At 51.2% G+C, this 18,076-nt stretch overlaps 1 protein-coding gene across 1 annotated transcript; it reads right to left on the bottom strand.

Moving 5' to 3' along the window:
• Positions 1-277: 277 nt before the first annotated feature.
• On the bottom strand, positions 278-12,977 carry IVD (isovaleryl-CoA dehydrogenase). The gene is made up of 13 exons (XM_049785010.1): positions 12,932-12,977; positions 12,426-12,832; positions 10,087-10,176; positions 9,813-9,864; positions 7,787-7,956; positions 7,032-7,125; positions 6,724-6,860; positions 5,296-5,392; positions 3,572-3,665; positions 3,033-3,114; positions 1,866-1,970; positions 1,700-1,772; positions 278-867 (listed from the first exon to the last, which is right to left on the bottom strand). The coding sequence occupies exons 1-13, from the start codon at positions 12,975-12,977 to the stop codon at positions 734-736; spliced, it is 1,581 nt and encodes a 526-aa protein (XP_049640967.1). The 3' UTR covers positions 278-733.
• Positions 12,978-18,076: the final 5,099 nt, after the last annotated feature.

Below are 18,076 nucleotides of genomic sequence, written 5' to 3'. Positions count from 1 at the left end.
AAAGGTCGTCAAAGAAATCGGGCTTGCTTACTAATTAATTGCTGTTTACAAGGAAGGAAGGCTAGGTTGGGGGGGGGGGGGCTGGAGTGCCCCAGGAAGAACTGAGTTTGAAGGAAGGGAGAGTGTAATAATTCTGGTGTGCTTGGGCAGAGGCAGCCCAGCCAAAGGGTCACCAAACAAAAAGGTGGGAGCTGGTCTGCACCCAGGTTCCTCTCTCTCCTGGAGACCGGGTCCCAGGTCTGGGACCTGGAGAGGACAGGTGCTAAAGCCCCCCAGATGCCCGGGAGTGATGTGAGGCTCTTGTGGGTCTTCAGAACTGGGAATGCTGTTCTTGGGGGTTGGCACAACCCTGAGAGCAGAGCAGGCTGGGTGGTGGTGGCAGTGCTGGGATCTACTTCTTGCGGAGGCCAGAGGGCTGACGAAGCAGGAGAGCTGTGCTGTGGGCCTTCCTTGGGTAGGGAAGGAGCGCTGCCACTTCTGCTCATAAAAGGCCTCTAGGTGGTGAGAGAGGTGGTGGCTGGGTTGTCTCAGGTTAGTAGAAGTCCGTTTTCTTTTCTTTTTTTGGTTATTTTTTGGGTCACTTCCGGCAGTTCTCAGGGGTTACTTCTGGCTCTGCATTCAGAAATTACTCCTGGCAGGCGCAGAGGACCTTAGAGAATGCCGGATATCAAACCTGGGTCAGCCATGTGCAAGGCAAACGCCCTATCTGCTATGCTATTGCTCCGGCCCCGGGTTAGTGGAAGTCCGAGTTGAAAGATCTGCCGATGACCAGCCGCCTCACCTCGCTGGTCCCTGCCCCAATCTCATACAACTTGGCATCTCGAAGAAAGCGGCCCATGGGAAAGTCGTTGATATAACCATTGCCACCTGTAGCCGGGGTCAGGGCCAGGAAAAGTGAGAGACGAGGGAAGGAAGAGCACGAGAAACAGGTCACTGGAAAGAGCAGTATTAAAGGGCGGGGTGAGGGGAGTCACCCAGAGTGCCAAGGACATAGGCAGGGAGGAGGGGGCCGAGTTACCACAAAGCATTCTTTACCTAGTTTGGTGGTGTTTAGGGAACTATTAAGTGCCTTAAGTCCTGTACTACATTCCTCACCAAAGAGTATGTTCTGGCTAAGGCATTTGTAGTCTTCAGTAGGGCCAGTGAGACACTCCAGCTAGGCCGTATGGGGCCAGAGTGATAGCACAGTGGTAGGGCATTTGCCTTAGTTTGGATCCCGGCATCCCATATGGTCCCCAAGCCTGCCAGGAGCAATTTCTGAGTGCAGAGCTGGGAAAAACCTGAGCACTGCCAGGTGTGACCCAACACCCCCCAAAAAATACAAAACAATCAAAAAAAGGGCCTGAGAGATGGTATGGAGGTAGGGCATTGGCCTTGCATGCAGAAGGACAGTGGTTCGAATCCCGGCATCCCCTATGGTCCACTGAGCCTGCCAGGAGAGATTTCTGAGCATAGAGCCAGGAGGAACCCCTGAGAGCTGCCGGGTGTGACCCAAAAATAAACAAAAAAAGCTGGGCCATTGCCTAGAGTCAGCCTCAACTACGGTGTAGCCCAGATCAGGATGGCTATCACTTATTTCTATAGCTCTGGGCATGTCTCTCCTTCCCCTCCCTCCAGCACCCAAGGCAGAAGAGCCTAAGGGCACCGGCTCAGCTGCAGCCTGAGGGAACACAAAGTGAGGAGGCGTGGGGCCACTCACCGAAACACTGGATGCCATCCAGGGCCACTTGGGTGGCACATTCTGCTGCATAGAGAATCACACCTGCGCAGTCCTGTGGGGAGGCTCCAGGTGAGCAGGATCCTGCCGCTAGTCCCTCCGACGCAGGCCCTGCCCCCACTCCCCCTCCTCGGCCACCTGTTCTTACCTTGGGCGTGCAGTGGCCCTCGTCGCAGGCTTTGGCCACATTGTAGACGTACTGCCGACAGGCCATGAGACGGGTGTACATATCAGCCATCTTTCCCTGCATCAGCTGGGCAGTAGGAAGGAAGACAATTCAAAGGGCAGAGTTATGTTCCTTCCAGAACACTCCCTCCCAAGTACCAACACATCTGGGGTAGCCAGAAAGGTGCTTACAGGGCTGGGAGAGGAGCCCTGAGGCAGCCACTCAGAGTAGGATGGAGGAGACAGGTTTCACAATGAAGGGAAGAGTGGAGGCCATACTGGACACCTGTGACAAGCCCTCCACCTCCTACAGCTCTACTGAGGCCCTGCGGCAGCGTTCACTAACCTTTTTTTACGGTTTTCGGGGCTTGGGTCATACCTGATAATATTCAGGGATTATTCTGGTGGGGCTCTGGGAACCATATGCAGTAGATGAGCCCAGATGAATTACATGCAAGGCAGGCGCTTTCCCAATGTTTTACTCTTTTACTGGGGTTAGCTGCATGCAAGGCATGTGTCTTAAAATTCCAGCCCTAGACATTTTATTTTATCTTTCAGCCCGCAGCAACTTATTTTATTTGGGAGGGGGCAACACCAGCCGTGCTTAGGGGGTCACTCCTGCAGAGCTCAGGAGACTGAATGTGATGCCAAGGATTGAACACAGGTTAACCACATACAAAGCAGGCACCTTAGCCCCTCTACTTTATCTCCGGCCCCTGCCTGCTGCATCTTTATTTTTTGGTTTTGGGGCCACACCCGGTGACACTCAGGAGTTACTTCTGGCTATGCGCTTAGAAATCACTCCTGGCTCCGGGGACCATATGGGATGATGGGGCTCAAACCCAGGTCCACCCTGGGTCAGCCAAATGCAAGGCAAATGCCCTCCGCTGTGCTATCGCTCTGGCCTCGCCTGCAGCATCTTTAAACCAAAAATAAAGTTGCTCCCTTTTCCCACAGGCCTCCCACAACCTGCTACCAACTTCATTCCTTTTCAAAGAGAGGAACCTGTGAAGCCCACAGCACCTGAAGGAAACTGCATGGAGCCTCCATATGCTCAAGGCCGTGCCCCTCAGTGTCAGCCCCTCCTCTTGCTTCATAAAGAAAAGCGGATGTCGATGAAGGACTTGATCGCCCCAAGTCACCCTCTCACCTGGAAGTGGCCGATCTTCTGGCCAAAGGCTTCCCTCACGTGCAGGTAGGGTATCGTGTGATCGAGTACTGCCTGCATAATTCTGTCAGAGAGAAAGACACTGGGGTGATGCCTCACTGGCCCCCGTCCCTAGTGAGGCCAGGCCAGGAAGTGGGGACATAGGTTGGCAGACAGGAGCTGTAATCCCAGAGAGGAGAGAGGGAACACTAGGAGCATGTCACCCTCTCAGCCACCTGAGGCTGCCCAAATTGATCCAGGAGCAAGAGCCTGAGTTGGGGCCAAGTGTCCTGTTTCATGACCTGGTCTCTACGTACGAGGTTCACTGCTTAGAATGCCACCTCATTGTGTTTGTCTTCGGCACCAGGGAAGGGGAGCTTCTTCGCTAGCTGGTTGATTTGTTTGTTTTATAACCAGTGGTGCATGAAGGCAATTTCTGGCTCAGGGATGGGGATTAAACCCAGAATTCCTGCATATGGTCATGTTCCCCAACACGCCAGGCTGCAGCAGCAGCACCCAGTGCCCCTGAACCTCACACTCACCCAATAGGTCCACCAGCCAGCACGAGCCGCTCTAGATCCAATCCACTCATCAGCACGTAGACACCCTTACTCAAATGGCCCAGGATGTTGGCAGCTGCCAGGAGAGGTAGTGGTCAAGGAAACATCTGCAACCTCAGCTTTAATAAATGCTCTTAGCTTTGGTTTGTTTGCCCCGCCCCACCCCACCCCCACCCCCCGCCACAATCAGTGGTACTCAGGGACTCTTCTGGATTTTGTGCTCAGGAGTGAGCCCAGGTGATACAAGTGGAACCACCAGTGGTACCAGGGATTCAAACTACAGGGTCGGAAAGGTACAAAGGCAAACGTCTCGATCCCTGAACCATCCCTCTTATGTTTGGGGTGTGGTCCTTTCTAAGTCACCTTGGGCTGGGAGACAGGACAGCAGGAAAAGTGCTTGCCTTGCTCGTGGCCAACCACACATCTTGTCCCCCAAGCGTGACAAGAGTGATCCCCAAGCACAGAACTAGAGTAAGTCCTGGGCACTGAGCACTGCTGGATATAATCCAAAAACAACAACAACAACAAATAAATAAGTCACATGACCTTTTTTTTTGGGGGGGGGGCACACCCAGCATTGCTCAGGGGTTACTCCTGGCTGTCTACTCAGAAATAGCTCCTGGCAGGCTGGGGGGACCATATGGGACACCGGGATTCGAACCAACCACCTTTGGTCCTTGATCGGCTGCTTGCAAGGCAAACGCTGCTGTGCTATCTCTCTGGGCCCACATGACTTTCAATAAGCATGCCAATGAAGAAAAAAGGAAAGTTACTAAGGGGTATTTGCTAGAGGAACCCCCCCCCTTCCCCTCTCCCCAGACCAAACACCAAGGTCCAGTCACTGGCTCTTCCCCTTCTCTGCTTGGCCTGCCTTGAAGAAGTCAAGCTAGTTTGGTCTAAAGTCATATGGCCCAGTTCTTTTTATATCTAATTTTTTTGTTTGTTTTTTGTTTTGGGTCACACCTCGTGGTGCTCAGGGGTTATATGCCTGGCTCTGCACTCAGAAATTGCTCCTGGCAGGCATGGGGGACCATCGGGGATGCCAGGATTCGAACCACCATCTGCATGCAAGGCAAACGCCCTACCGCTGTGCTTCTCTCTGGCCCCAAGACTCATTCTTACTCAGGAAAATACTCAGTGGCCTACTGAACTGAATCTGAATCCATCAGTTTCTTTAGAGGGGTCTCAGTGGCATTAAGGAAAGTCTCGCACAGACTGAACGGGCAGAATGCAGACCAGGTAGGCTGATGGACAGAGATTTTGCGGGGGGTGTTTGTGGCCATACCTAGTGGTGCTCAGGTTCTATGATCAGGAATCACTCCTGCAGGGGCTTTGAGGACCAATATGTAGTGCTGGGATTTGAACCCAGGTTGTGATGTGCAAGGCAAGCATCTTATCACTGTACTAAATGCATAGCCCAGATCCTTTTTTAGAGCTCGGGATCAAACCTAGGACCTCATCTATGCAGTGCAAGTGCTACACCACCGAGTTCCACCCCCTGGCCCAAGGTCTTCACTTTCTATTCCAGGTACCAAAAGGTCAATTGTAGACATGCTGTGCCCAGCCCACCAGAAAAACACCCTTTCCCACAGCCCCCACAGATTGAGTCCCATATATTCGTATCCCTCAAGTCTCCCCACATCAGAGACAAGCGGTCCCAGCTTGCCAGAAGGGTCAGGACAAGGGGACCCTGTTCCCAAACTCACCAGGCACCTTGCAGTCTTCAAAGACCAGTTCACATGTGTTTGAACCTCGCATGCCCAGCTTGTCTAGCTTCTTGGCAGTGCTGAAGCCGGGCATCCCCTTTACAGGAACAGAAGGTGGCCCTGATTATGTAGCTGACCTGCACCACCTACTACAGACAGAACCTCCAGGAAGGGACCACTAAGTCCCTTCAGCACTGATGCTCGTTTTTGGACACAGGGCCCTGCTCTGAGACTGAGGCTCAATTCTGGAAGGTTGAGCCCCAGCACCAAGCCTCCTCTGCAGCTGGCTTGCTCTCCCCACTTCTCAGAGGAAATGCCTAGAGACCTTTTGCCCCTTCTGACTTGGCTCCCTTCCTCCAAGGGAAATCACATCCTCAAGCAATTGGCTTACTTGTTCCTGCCCTTTAAACCTCAAGGAGTGTTCTTGTCCCAGGACTGATAGACGACTGATTGCTTTGCAGCCAGGTGAATGGTGCAATGTGTTACTTATGCCATTTCCCATTTGTGCCAACACCTCTTTGGACACATGCTTCACTCCTCCAACCTCAGCCACTCTTTCCTCACCCTGTGGAAGTTGCTGCCACTTTCCCAGCATCCATTCAAGGAGCTTCTTCTGGACCCCCACCTCTGTGGTCCCCAGGCCACATAGGGCCTGGTCTCTTTTTTTTTTTTTGGTTTTTGGGTTACACCCGGCAGTGCTCAGGGGTTACTCCCGGCTGTCTGCTCAGAAATAGCTCCTGGCAGGCACGGGGGACCATATGGGACACCGGGATTCGAACCAACCACCTTTGGTCCTGGATCGGCTGCTTGCAAGGCAAACATCGCTGTGCTATCTCTCCGGGCCCTCTTTCCTTTCTCTTAACCAAACAATAATCAACTCAGTTCTCTCCCATTATGAAAAGTACACCTAGACGCTCCCGTCCTTCTTTTGGCCCCCTTTCTCTTTTGGTTTTTCGGCTACACCTGGCACTGGTGGTCTGGCAGGACTAGCCAGGCACTACTCCTGGATCTGTGCTCATGGATCATTCCTATGGTAGCCCAGGGGCCACATATGGTGCCAGGGACTTAACCAGGGTCAGCTGCATGAAAGGCAAGCGCCCTACCTGCTGTACTGGCCCAAACACCTCATTTCTCATTCTGATTTGTACTCTCTACCTCAGACCCTGCCTGCTAGGATAGGAACGGGTGGAGATGCCGCCAGTTTCCATTTGCATTTCCCTCACATCTGTGTCTGCAGCTGCTGTAGCCAAGACCACCGATACCCTCGTTCTGGGGATGAGGCTCACCATCCCGGGGCTCCACTTTCTGACCCCGCCTGGCTGGCTTGCCTCAACCTGCCCCACCCCAGGGAGCCAGGGCTGAACATGTGATGCTGGCCACACCCGTCCTTGGCTGGGGATCATCGCCACTACCTCTTCCCACACTCACCTTCTCCACAATGAAGGCTGTAATGCCCCGAGAAGCTGGTACAGCAGCTGCGTCTGTCTTGGCGTAGACAATAAGGACATCAGCGTCCGGGCCATTGGTGATCCAGAATTTGTTGCCATTCAGAACATAATAATCTCCTAAAGGATTGGGAAACTGGTCTCTGGCTCCAGCCATGCTGGCCTGCCAGGGCCACGTAAGTCCACTCAGCAAGAGCTCCCAGCTGGGAAAGTTCCAGAAAGCCCTGAGTGCCTCCCCCTGACCAGGTCTGCCCTCTGTTCACTCTAAGTCCCATTGCAGAGGAGCCTCACCTTTCTTCTCGGCTTTGAGTCTCATGGAGACAACATCAGAGCCAGCATTCGGCTCACTCATGGCTAGAGCACCAATGTATTCGCCACTGATCAGCTGCAAGGAGAACCCCAAAGAGCTGGTTATGACTTCAGTTTACTGCTCACATGACCCCTTTCATACTTCTCTCAGACCAGCAGATTGGTTGAGTTGCAGAAGGGGAGCTCAATACCCACAGGGTGAAAAATCTCTCCTCCCTTCATTTTCTTCCTAGGGGAGCTGGTTCTCGCTTTTTTTTTTTTTTTTTTTAGAGGTCTCTAAAGTAAGTGCTCAGGGGACCCCAGGCCCACTTCTTATGAGATTGACCCTGGTGCTGTTCAGGCCCAACAATGCTGAGGATCACTAGGACCACTGTGGGGAAAGGGGAAACTGTGGTGACAGGAATCGAACCTGAGGTCTCAGCATATACTACACTTCTCTGAGCTTTCTCCCTGGCCTCTCTCTCATCTTCTGCTTCTTACAGTGCTCTGAACATAGTATGTAATGAGCTACTGATTCTGTCCCTATTTTATTTTACTATTATTATTTATTTATTTTTTGGTTATGGGGCCAGCAGTGCTCAGGGGTTACTCCTGGCTCTGCACTCAGAAATCATTCCTGGCAGGCTCAGGGGACCATATGGGACCATCCAGGATTGGCTGTATGCAAGACAAAGGCCCTACTGCTGTGCTATCTCTCCGTGCCCCCCCCCCCAAGTTTCTCTATTCTAATTTCTTACCTTGGGGAGGTATTTCTCTTTCTGGGCCTCATTTGCATTGCGAACAAGTTGATTGATGCAGAGGTTGGAGTGGGCGCCATAGCTGAGGCCCACAGATGCAGAAGCTCGGCTCATCTCTTCCATCACCAACACGTGCTCCAGGTAGCCCAGGCCAGAGCCACCGTACTGAGCTGGAAGCAAACGTGAGGGAGGCAGGGGGGGAGTTGGTGAGGGGAGGCTGGTCAGAGGGGACTCTGACAAAAATCTCACACTTCCTGGTAGCAGAGAACCCCAAGGAGCCCCATAATTACAAGGAGACTCTCCTTTACAAGCTCAACTGATTCTGCCTGCTGTTGCCTGCTGCAGCTGAGGTGTGATTCTAAAAAAAAATTGGTAACTCCTGGTTATGTCTTTCACATTGCTAAAGGAAAACACCTGAACAGTCACTATTAAAGGTCACAGCGGTTGGGTGTTTGTCTTGCATGTGGCCAGCCCGGGCCTGATTCCTGATGCAGAGCCACCGGGTGTGGGCCAAAACCCAACCAAACAAACAAAGGGGATAAGGTGACTCTTGAGGATTTTTTTTTTGTTTTTGTTCCTTTATTTTGTGTAACACCCAGCAATACTTCTGGCACTGAGCTCAGAAATTGTTCCTGGCAGGCTGAGGGAACCACACAGGATGCCACAAATTGAACCGCCTAGGTCGGCTGCATGCAAGGCAAATACCCAAACACTGTGCTATCACTCCGGCCCTCAAAAGGGCTTAACTCTTAAGTGGTCTCATCCGATCATGACTCATGGTCATTCTTAAATCCTTGGAAGTGTCCTAGGGGAAAGGAGGGTGTACGAAGTACTCTGTGTTCTACATGTGCTCTGACACCCGGGCTGGAGGAGATCCGCATTCCCACTGTGTGTGTGTGGTGGGTGGAGGGGGGCACAGGTACCCTGAACCCAGAGAGCCAGGTTGGGCCTGTTCTTTAGAGGCCAACACCTGAAGCCATGCCCAGCAGCTCTTATCTGGCCATCGAATGTGGTTACAGAGAGGCGGGCCTCTCCCCCCCCCACCCCCCCACCCCACCCCCGCAGCCACAACTGCTCCCAAACGAGCCTTTGGGCCAAACTGTGTAGAAGACACGGGCAGCTACCACAGACACATCTGCTCTTAGTGGTCCTGACTAATTGTTATCAACAGGGCACACCTTTTTTTTTCTTTTTTTTGTTTTTTATTGGGGGGCCACACCTGGCAGTGCTCAGGGGCTACTCCTGGCTCTGCAGTCAGAAATTGCTCCTGGCTCAGGGGACAATATGGGACGCTGGGGATCGAACCCAGGTCCGTCCTGGGTCAGCTGTGTGCAAGGCGAATGCCCACTGCTCTGCTATCGCTCCGGCCCCATTAGGGCACATCTTAAGGATTCAGGGAGACAGGAAAGAAAGTAAAGTACTGAGACAACTGATCATCTGGAGAGTTTTCTAAACTCTCCAAATCACTTAGTTGTACCTGTTTTGTTGCCATACTTGGCGATAGTGGTGGAAAGTGGACATGAGGTGCACTAACCTTTGGCTCAAAGCCAGTTATTAAGGATGATAATAAACTTTCAAGAGTCTCTGATTCTGAGCCAAGAGAATCAGACTGGGGCCAGAGTCCAGTGGTGGCTCTATGATAGGTGCAAGTGGTAGGGCGTTTGCCTTGCACGCACTAACCTAGGAAGGACCTGTTCGATCCCCTGGCATCCCATATGGCCAGGACAATTTCTGAGCACATAGCCAGGAGTAACCCCTGCGTGTCACCAGGTATGCCCCCCCCCCCAAATGAAAATCATACTGACTCTTGCCTTCTCACCCGGATCGATGCCTAAACAAACACTGGGACAGACTCTTCTCCAAGCTAATAACTGCTTGGTAGGAGCCAAAAGGGAAGACTTTTGGAAAACTTTTAGGGTTCTTTGAGCACGATCTTTCTCTACTTTTCCCTCTTCCTTTGGAAGAGTGTTAAAGAGGATGCAAGTGAAGTTCTCTTTAGGAGGAAAGAAGAAAAGAAACTACGCACCAGGGGCAGTGATGCCCAGGACTCCCAAGTTGCCCAGCTGCTTCCAAAACTCCTGCAGACAGAATGGAGGCAGGGTGATGAGCAAGAAGCAGCAGCAGCCGGTTACATCCAGCGAAACCCAAATGCTCCCAGAAAGGGGCTACACTGTTAGGGAGGTCTCACTCCCTGAGACTGTTGCAGCCCTTCCCTTCCCTGGGGCAGAGCACTCTCAGATCCCCCCAGCTCAGCACCGGGCTGCACATCCCACCCACCCAGAATGGAACTGAGGACTCACTCGCAGGTTCTTGAACTCATTGCTCTGATCAATCTCTTGTGCCCGGGGGGTGAGGTGCTCCTGGAAAAACTTAGCCATAGTCTGACGCAGCTGGAAGAGAGAAGTAATGGTCCGATATTGTCACTGACGACAGCCTCTCCACTGCTGAACACATAGTCAGGGTAAGATTTCAGGAAAAGGAACTTCTTCAGGCAGCATAGAGCTAAAATTTGGAGGTTCTACTAAATTTGCTCAGAGATGATCCTCCTTCTAAATCATCTTTTTTTTTGGGGGGGTGGGGGGGAGCACACCTGGCGGTGCTCAATGGTTACTCCTGGCTCTGCGCTCAGAAACTGCTCTTGGCTTGGGGGACCATATGGGATGCTGGGATTCGAACCACCATCCGTCCTGGATCGGCTGCCTGCGAGACAAATGGCCTACTGCTGTGCTATTGCTCCGGCCCCATTAAAGTTGTTTTTAAATGTCACTCTAGGTTACTGAGTTACTGAAGAGAGTGCAGGGCCAAGGCCCTTCCTTCTAAGTTGCTGCTCCTGTTTGATCCCTAGTATCATAGATGGTCCCTAGAGCAAGAGGGGTAAACCCTGAGCACCATCAGGTGTGGCTCCGAAGAGAAACTGTCACTGTTACATAATCATTCCATGGCTTTCCACTGTACTTAAAGGAAAAGCTTCCCAACCTCTCTCAGTCCAGGCACTCGAAACCCCAAGCTCCAGCCATCCCTTTCAGTTCTATGCATGCCAGATTCTTTTCTTTTTTTTGGGGGGGGGGGGGCACTGGTTGGATTTTCAGTCACACCTAGTGATGCTCAGGGGTTACTCTTGGCTCTGAGTAATTGCTCCGGAGTAATTTCTAAGGGCTTGGGTACAAGGGTACCAATCTGGGTCAGCAACTGAAAGGCAAATGCCCTGCGGGCTGTCCTCTCTGTCAAGGGCCCAGGTTCTTTCGTTGCTTCTTTGTTTTGGGGGTGCCAGCTAGTGGTGATCAGGATCAAACCCAGCTCAGTCGAGTTTGCACCAGGCAAGTACTGTATTTTCCGGCGTATAAGACGACTTTTGAAACAAAAAAAAATAGTCGACCGAAAATCGGGGGTCGTCTTATACGCCGAGTATATCCCGAAAAATGTTTCAATATGCCGCTCAACGAAAATTGTGTGAACATTGCCACAAAACGAATTTTCCAGCTCGATCCGGCACCAATCACTGCCAGGCTGCTCGGATCCTCCGCTCTGGCTCAGCCCATCCACGCAGGCTTTGGATGCATGCCAACGAGACAGTGTTCTGGACCCGAACCGACACTGTCAAAAGCTGCTCAGATGGGCCAGAGTCAGAGAGGAAGTCTGCCAGCAGAACCTCGGAACCTTTGCTCGTTGGATCGGCTCACGGTGGCCCCTCCAGTCGCAGCACAGGAACGTTCTGCATGATACAGCGAATAGAGGCCTAGACCTGTGTTTGAAGTGCAGAATGAGGGGTCGTCTTCTACGCCGGCAAATACTGTGCCCACGGTCCAGTCTGCAGCTCCTGCCAGGGTGGCCTTCCGATTAGTGGCCACGTGTAAGCCTCATTGTGAGACTCGTCTTAACGGCTGGCAGAAGCCTTTTCGCCGCTGCTGCTCGAGAGCTCCCGTCCCTCACGCGTCGGGCTGTGAGGCTGGAGGCTCGGACAGCTCCGGCCCTCGGAGCTTCCCCCACGGCCCGGCTCCCCGGGGCCTCCGTCGGCCAGGTCTGGGCAGAAGAGACGGCGCCCCCGCGAGCGCGGAAGTGCGGGGCCCGTGGACGGCGCGGCGCGGGGCGGGGCGGGGCGGGCGAGCGGCTGCGGGGGGCGCTTTTCCTGCAGCCGGCGAGGCCGCGCGTGTTATGTAAGCGAGGCGGCTCTTGGCGGACGCGTCCGAGTCGCTCGGCGCCCCTCGCCCGGCCCGGGGCGTCCGACGCGGCCGGGCGCTGCACAGCGAGCGAGGGCACTCCAGACGCGCGCCGACAAGCACTCCCGTCTCGGGGCGAGAGCGAGAGCGAGAGAGAGAGCGAGAGAAAGAGAGAGAGAGCGAGAGAAAGAGAGAGAGAGCGAGAGAAAGAGAGAGAGAGCGAGAGCGAGAGAGAGAGCGAGAGAAAGAGAGAGAGAGCGAGAGCGAGAGCGAGAGAGAGAGCGAGAGAAAGAGAGAGAGCGAGAGCGAGAGCGAGAGAGAGAGCGAGAGAAAGAGAGAGAGCGAGAGCGAGAGCGAGAGCCCTTCGCGCCGGCCCCGCGCCCTTCCCGACGCCGGCGCCCTCCGCCGCCCTCCGGCTCCCTGCGGCCTCCACTCCACGCGCGCTCGCGCCCCGCGACCCCCCGACGCTCCGCACCCCCGACCTGCTTCTGCTCCTCGCTCAGCCCGTTGATCGTGTCGTCCACGGGCAGGAGCGAGTGGCGCCTGTGCGGGACGAGCCCGGCGCGCGGCCGCAGCCTCCAGGCCCCCGCGCGGCGCCCCAGCAGCCAGCCCGCCGTCGCCGCCGCCGTCGCCATCGCTCTCGCCGCCGCTCTCGCCGGGTCCGCCGCGGCGATCGGCGAGCCGCACCCGCTGCGCCCACCCCCGTCCTCGCCGCCCCCGGCGCGAGCCAATCGGCGCGGGGGGCGGGTCCCGCGGCGGCCAATCCGCGCCGGCGCGGCGCTGAAGGCCGCGCTGCCCTTGCTCGCGGCGCCAGCCAATCGGCTCCGCTGTAGCCCGGCCTCCAAGGCGCGGCCGCCAACCAGCTGACAGCCCGGCTCGCCCTGGCGGACTTTGGAAGGGGAAGCGTCGCGTCCGTCGCGGAAGTGATTTGCATATTAAAGTACTGTTTAAAGGGGCCGGAGCGCTAGCGCGGCGGGAGGGCGTTTACCTCGCTCGCGGCCATCCGGGACGGACGGTGGTTGGAACCCCGGCATCCCCTCTGGCGCCCCCCACCTCAGCCTGCCAGGAGCCAGGACGAACCCCTGAGTCGGAGCCCCCTAATAAATAAATACATACATAAATAAAGATGTTACAAATGACAGTCCCTAACTGCAGATGCCTGTCATTCTGGGAGAAGTAGAAGTTGTTGACACTGCTGCTGGCAAACTTTCCCCCCAAATAAAGTGTTTGAAAAAAAAGACAGTTAAAGCAGCAAATCTGAAATAGTAGACTGGGAAAGTAGCTGTGTTGTACCACCCACACGCTGATTATAGAACATGCTGAAAAATCTGCTTTATTGTGCCCTAGGGAGACTTGCAAAACTTTGCTGGATTATATGATTTATAAGTATTATGTAATAAGTGTTTCGTTGTTTTGGTTTTGGTTTTCCTTTACTCAGAGGTGCCTGTCTGTCTTTAAGGCAGGAGCTCTGCGTCTACTCTCTCTCTCTCTCTCTCTCTCTCTCTCTCTCTCTCTCTCTCTCACACACACACACACACACACACACACACACACACACACACACACACACACACACACACACAATCATTTTAATCACAACCAAATTAGGAGCTGGTGAAATAGTCCAACAGACAGTGAGCGCACTTGCTTTGCTAGTGGCCACTTCAAGTTTGATCCTTGGTACCCCATATGGTCCCCTGAGCACTGCCAGGACTGATTCCTGAATACAGAGCCAGGGGTAATCCCTGAGCACCAGCAGGTGAAATCTAGAAATCCAGAAACAAAACAAAAGAAGTAGCCAGTAAAATCATGGGGTTCTTTTCTGTACCTACTTCCTGGTTTCCTGTTCTTTCCCTATAGAAATCCCTTCTGGTGACCATGAGGTTAAAACTGTTTTGAGGACAAACTTTCAACCTGCCCGAATGTTGTCAAATGACTGTATATGACACAGACTGATAAATAAACTATTCCTTGCCTCTTCCAGAGTTGAGTATTAATCTGACAAAACATCAGAGCATTATCTTTTATTGTTTTTTGTTTTTGTTTTTGGGTCACACCAAGCGGGCGCTCAGGGGTCACTCCTGGCTCTACGCTCAGAAATCGCTCCTGGCAGGCTCGGGGGACCCTATGGGATGCTGGGATTCAAACCACTGTCCTTCTGCATGCAAGGCAAACCATTCTACCTACCTGCTATTTTTCCGGCCCTACATTATTTTTTCTTGAACTTTATATAATTTGCACATTTCATCATCCAATGTATTGGCAAAATTGCTCCAAATATATTTTCTTTTCATTCTGATAAAATATGAAGGCTGTCCTCTTTGATTCAAGATATCAGTCATTTGTGACCTATTTTTATTTTGTTCTGTTTTGGGGCCACACCTGGTGATGCTCAGGGGTTACTCCTGGTTATGCACTCAGAAATTGCTCCTGGCTTGGGTGACCATATGCGATGCCAGAGATCGAATCCAGGTCTGTCCTGGGTCAGCCGTGTGCAAGGAAAATGCCCTACCGCTGTGCCATTGCTCTGGCCCCTTGTGACTTCTTTCTTTCTTGATAAATTGTTAGTACTAATTTTTAGCACTTATTTTGTTGTTATATATATTCTTATATTGCTTATTTAAAATTTTTTATCTACCAGCATGGGGTTCAGCAGGCCTCTGCCATGCCAGAGGCCTTCTTAACCAGGCCTAGGGGGGGTACAGGACGTGGGTGACCCCAGCACCCCTCTACCACCTTGCTCCAGATCTCCAGAGCTTCCCCGGGCCACATGCCTGAGCAAGCCAGCGAGGTGGGTCCCTCAGCGGAGCTTGAAGGTTGCCCGCCTAGGCTTTACTTGTGGGTTGCACTAAAGCAGTCACTGGTAATCTCTTTACCAGTCTATATTTTCAAAAGCACAAGGTACATTAATAGCTCTCACTATCATTGAATTATGTTTTTGTGTATGCAGAATATCCATTTTGTACTCTGTCCTTTCGCATATCCCTACAAAAGATCATTTTTCTCTTAACTCTCTCACCCCCTATCATCATTATTCCACATTTACCCTTTTTAACTTAACTTTTCAACTTAAGTACTGTAGAATCCTAAGTCACAGACCATAGTGGTGCCCTGGAGTTAGCACCCCCTCAACTATTCCAAAAGGCATAAGATGTACACGTATGTCTTTTCAACATTTTATGTGTGTTTTCTTTGATGGCTATAACTCTTGCTGAGTGTTTTCTTATACACTGATAATTTCCCTTTTTTTTTTTTTATCTTTTCTTCTCTTTGTGAACTGTTCAATAGGGAATTTGGTGAAAGAATCCCTCAGTTTAATGGTTATGTTTGAACCAAGTCATGGGTATTGTTGGACGTGTTCTTAAGCCCCCATATACTTTGATAACATCATGTGGCTTTATTTCTTGTTTGCTTAGGCACACTAAAACAGGAAAATACTATACATACAATTAAGTTCTTATCTAATAGAGATGGGAACACACAAATCTTGTAGTGCAATGGGACCTTACACCCTGAACATTGACATAATAACCTGGCACAGGCCTCAGAAGAATGGGCATTCTCCATTCACCCCTGATCTAAGGAAGACATCTTCAAAACATCCAAGGTTGTCTATAACATCACCTGGAGGCAATCCTCTACCAGGGAAGACCCTACAGCTGCTCTGACATCGACCTACTCAAAAGAGACTTCCCTTAACACTGAGAAGACTTAACAACAACAATGACCTGCTTACTGAACAGGGCTTTCTGTATTGCCCCTTAATTGTGAGGTGAAACTAGAGGATACTCCACACCAGCCTGACTTCAATATAGGATGTGCAGATTCAAGGATCTTTTTTTTTTTTTTTTTTTTTTTTGGTTTTTGGGCCACACCCAGCATTGCTCAGGGGTTACTCCTGGCTGTCTGCTCAGAAATAGCTCCTGGCAGGCACGGGGGACCATATGGGACACCGGGATTCGAACCAACCACCTTTGGTCCTGGATGGGCTGCTTGCAAGGCAAACACCGCTGTGCTATCTCTCCGGGCCCTCAAGGATCTTTAATACAGAAACCTGATGCCAACAATAGAGACTGCGTAAAAAATAAAACTGTATTGGCATTACAGACAATGACTTGGATTGAACAAACTAGTTTGCCTGGAGTCTAGAGTTGGTCTTATGCCAGGAACTTCAGGGGTAGGGTCTCCTTATATTTAGACCAAGGCTTTTCCTTTCCATGTCCCCCTATGCAAACAATATTTGCCACTCTAACACTGTTTTTACTGTGCTCCTTTGACTCTAACCCTTAAAAAAAAAAACCTCTTAAACTTTTGATGTTAACTCAAACATGTGCATGAAAATATAAAAAAATACTATGCCTTCAATGTTTAAGGAATCACATAAATTTCATGGCTTTAGATTGCTCTGTGTACTGCTAAGAAATGTTATAATGTACTACAATTTGGGGACTTTTGGACAAAGTAATTGTACATGGGTTCTGCCTTATTTTTCTTAATGTTCTTTGTAAGTTCAATATTTAGGCATCATCAAGGGGATTTCTTCTGAGAACTCTGTTTATGGGTGATTGTCCTTCCACTGTAACTTTACCTTATCCTCTTTGCATCATTGTTCTCATAATTAAAAATAAAAAATTAAAAAAAAATTTTTTATCGTTGGGCCCGGAGAGATAGCACAGCGGCGTTTGCCTTGCAAGCAGCCGATCCAGGACCAAAGGTGGTTGGTTCGAATCCCGGTGTCCCATATGGTCCCCAATGCCTGCCAGGAGCTATTTCTGAGCAGACAGCCAGGAGTAACCCCTGAGCATCGCCGGGTGTGGCCCAAACACCAAAAAAAAAAAAAAATTTTTTATCGCAATTTCTCCTTTTTTGTGAGGTCACATCTAGTAGCTCTCAGGGATAACTTCTGACTCTGCACTCAGGAATGACTCCTGGTGATGCTGGGGGACCACAGATGCCTGGGATCATATTTGGAGCAGCCGTGTACAAGGAAAGCTCCCCTTTTCTCATTTTACTATAGCTCTGGTCATACTTCATTTCTTCTTAAACTTTTATACAATCTGACTTATTTCCCACCCGTGCTCAGGGGTTCATTCACAGCAGTGCTTGTGATGCATGGCTTCCGTGTTAAAGTATTCATTCAGCCCACTGATATTTCTCGAACCCCAATATATACTGTGAAAAATTTTGGGGCCACATCTTCTGGTGCTCAGGGTTTATTCTTGGCTCTGCCTTCAGTAATCACTCCTGGTGGGGTTCAGGGACCATATGAGATGCCAGGGATCTAACCCAATTTGCTCTGTTCAAAGCAAATGCCCCATTTGCTATACAATAGCTTTTGCCCCTCAAAAAATTGTTTTTTCCAAAAAATTGTTTTTAGGGGCAGAGCAACAGCGGCAGGGCAGTTGCCTTGCACACAGCTGACCCAGGACAGACCTGGGTTCAATCCCCGGGGTCCATCCCCGATCGATTTCTGAGCACATAGCCAGGAGCATCACCAGCATGATCTGAGCATCACCAGCGTGATCCAAATACCACAAAAAAATTGTTTTTAATAAGAAAGGGTACAAAGTAGAGTTCCATGTTGGAACACCATACTGTGTGTGTGTGTGTGTGTGTGTGTGTGTGTGTGTTGTTAGTTTGTTTTCTTTCTCTTTTCTTTGTTGCAATAGTGGAGATTGAATCCAAGGCCTCATACATGCAAGGTACATATTCTATCACTTTACTTCATATACTTTCGCATGCCCCTTAGTGCACTTTACAAAGCCTCAATACATTTTTATTTTAAAATTGTACTGATTGGGCCGAAGAGATAGCATGGAGGTAAGGCATATGCCTTTCATGCAGGTCAGTGGTTCGAATTCCAGTATCCCATATGGTCCCCTGAGCCTGCCAGGAGTGATTTCTGAGCATAGAGCCAGGAGTAACCCTTGAGCTCGGCCGGGTGTGACCCAAAAACGAAAACAAAACAAAACAAAAGTACTGATTGAGGCAGAGATAATATGGTGGATAAGGCACTTGCCTTGGATGGTAGTTGGCCTGGGTTTGATCCCTGGCACTGTATATAGTCCCCTGACATTGCCAGGAGTGAACTCTGAGCACAGAGTCACAAGCAAACCCTATGCACTTTGGGGTG

The sequence above is a fragment of the Suncus etruscus genome, chromosome 12 (genome assembly GCF_024139225.1).
Source record: "Suncus etruscus isolate mSunEtr1 chromosome 12, mSunEtr1.pri.cur, whole genome shotgun sequence".
In the NCBI taxonomy this organism is placed as follows: Eukaryota; Metazoa; Chordata; class Mammalia; order Eulipotyphla; family Soricidae; genus Suncus; species Suncus etruscus.
This window is presented reverse-complemented; position numbering and strand designations above follow the sequence as displayed.

Excerpts from the sequence above, each read along its gene's own strand:
- IVD (XM_049785010.1), bottom strand. The coding sequence starts at position 12,977 with ATGCCGGGGTTCCAACCACCGTCCGTCCCGGATGGCCGCGAGCGAG. Across the intron at positions 1,971-3,032 it reads AGAAGATCGGCCACTTCCAG|CTGATGCAGGGAAAGATGGC; the intron begins GTGAGAGGGTGA and ends CCTACTGCCCAG. Across the intron at positions 1,773-1,865 it reads AGGGCCACTGCACGCCCAAG|GACTGCGCAGGTGTGATTCT; the intron begins GTAAGAACAGGT and ends GCCTCCCCACAG.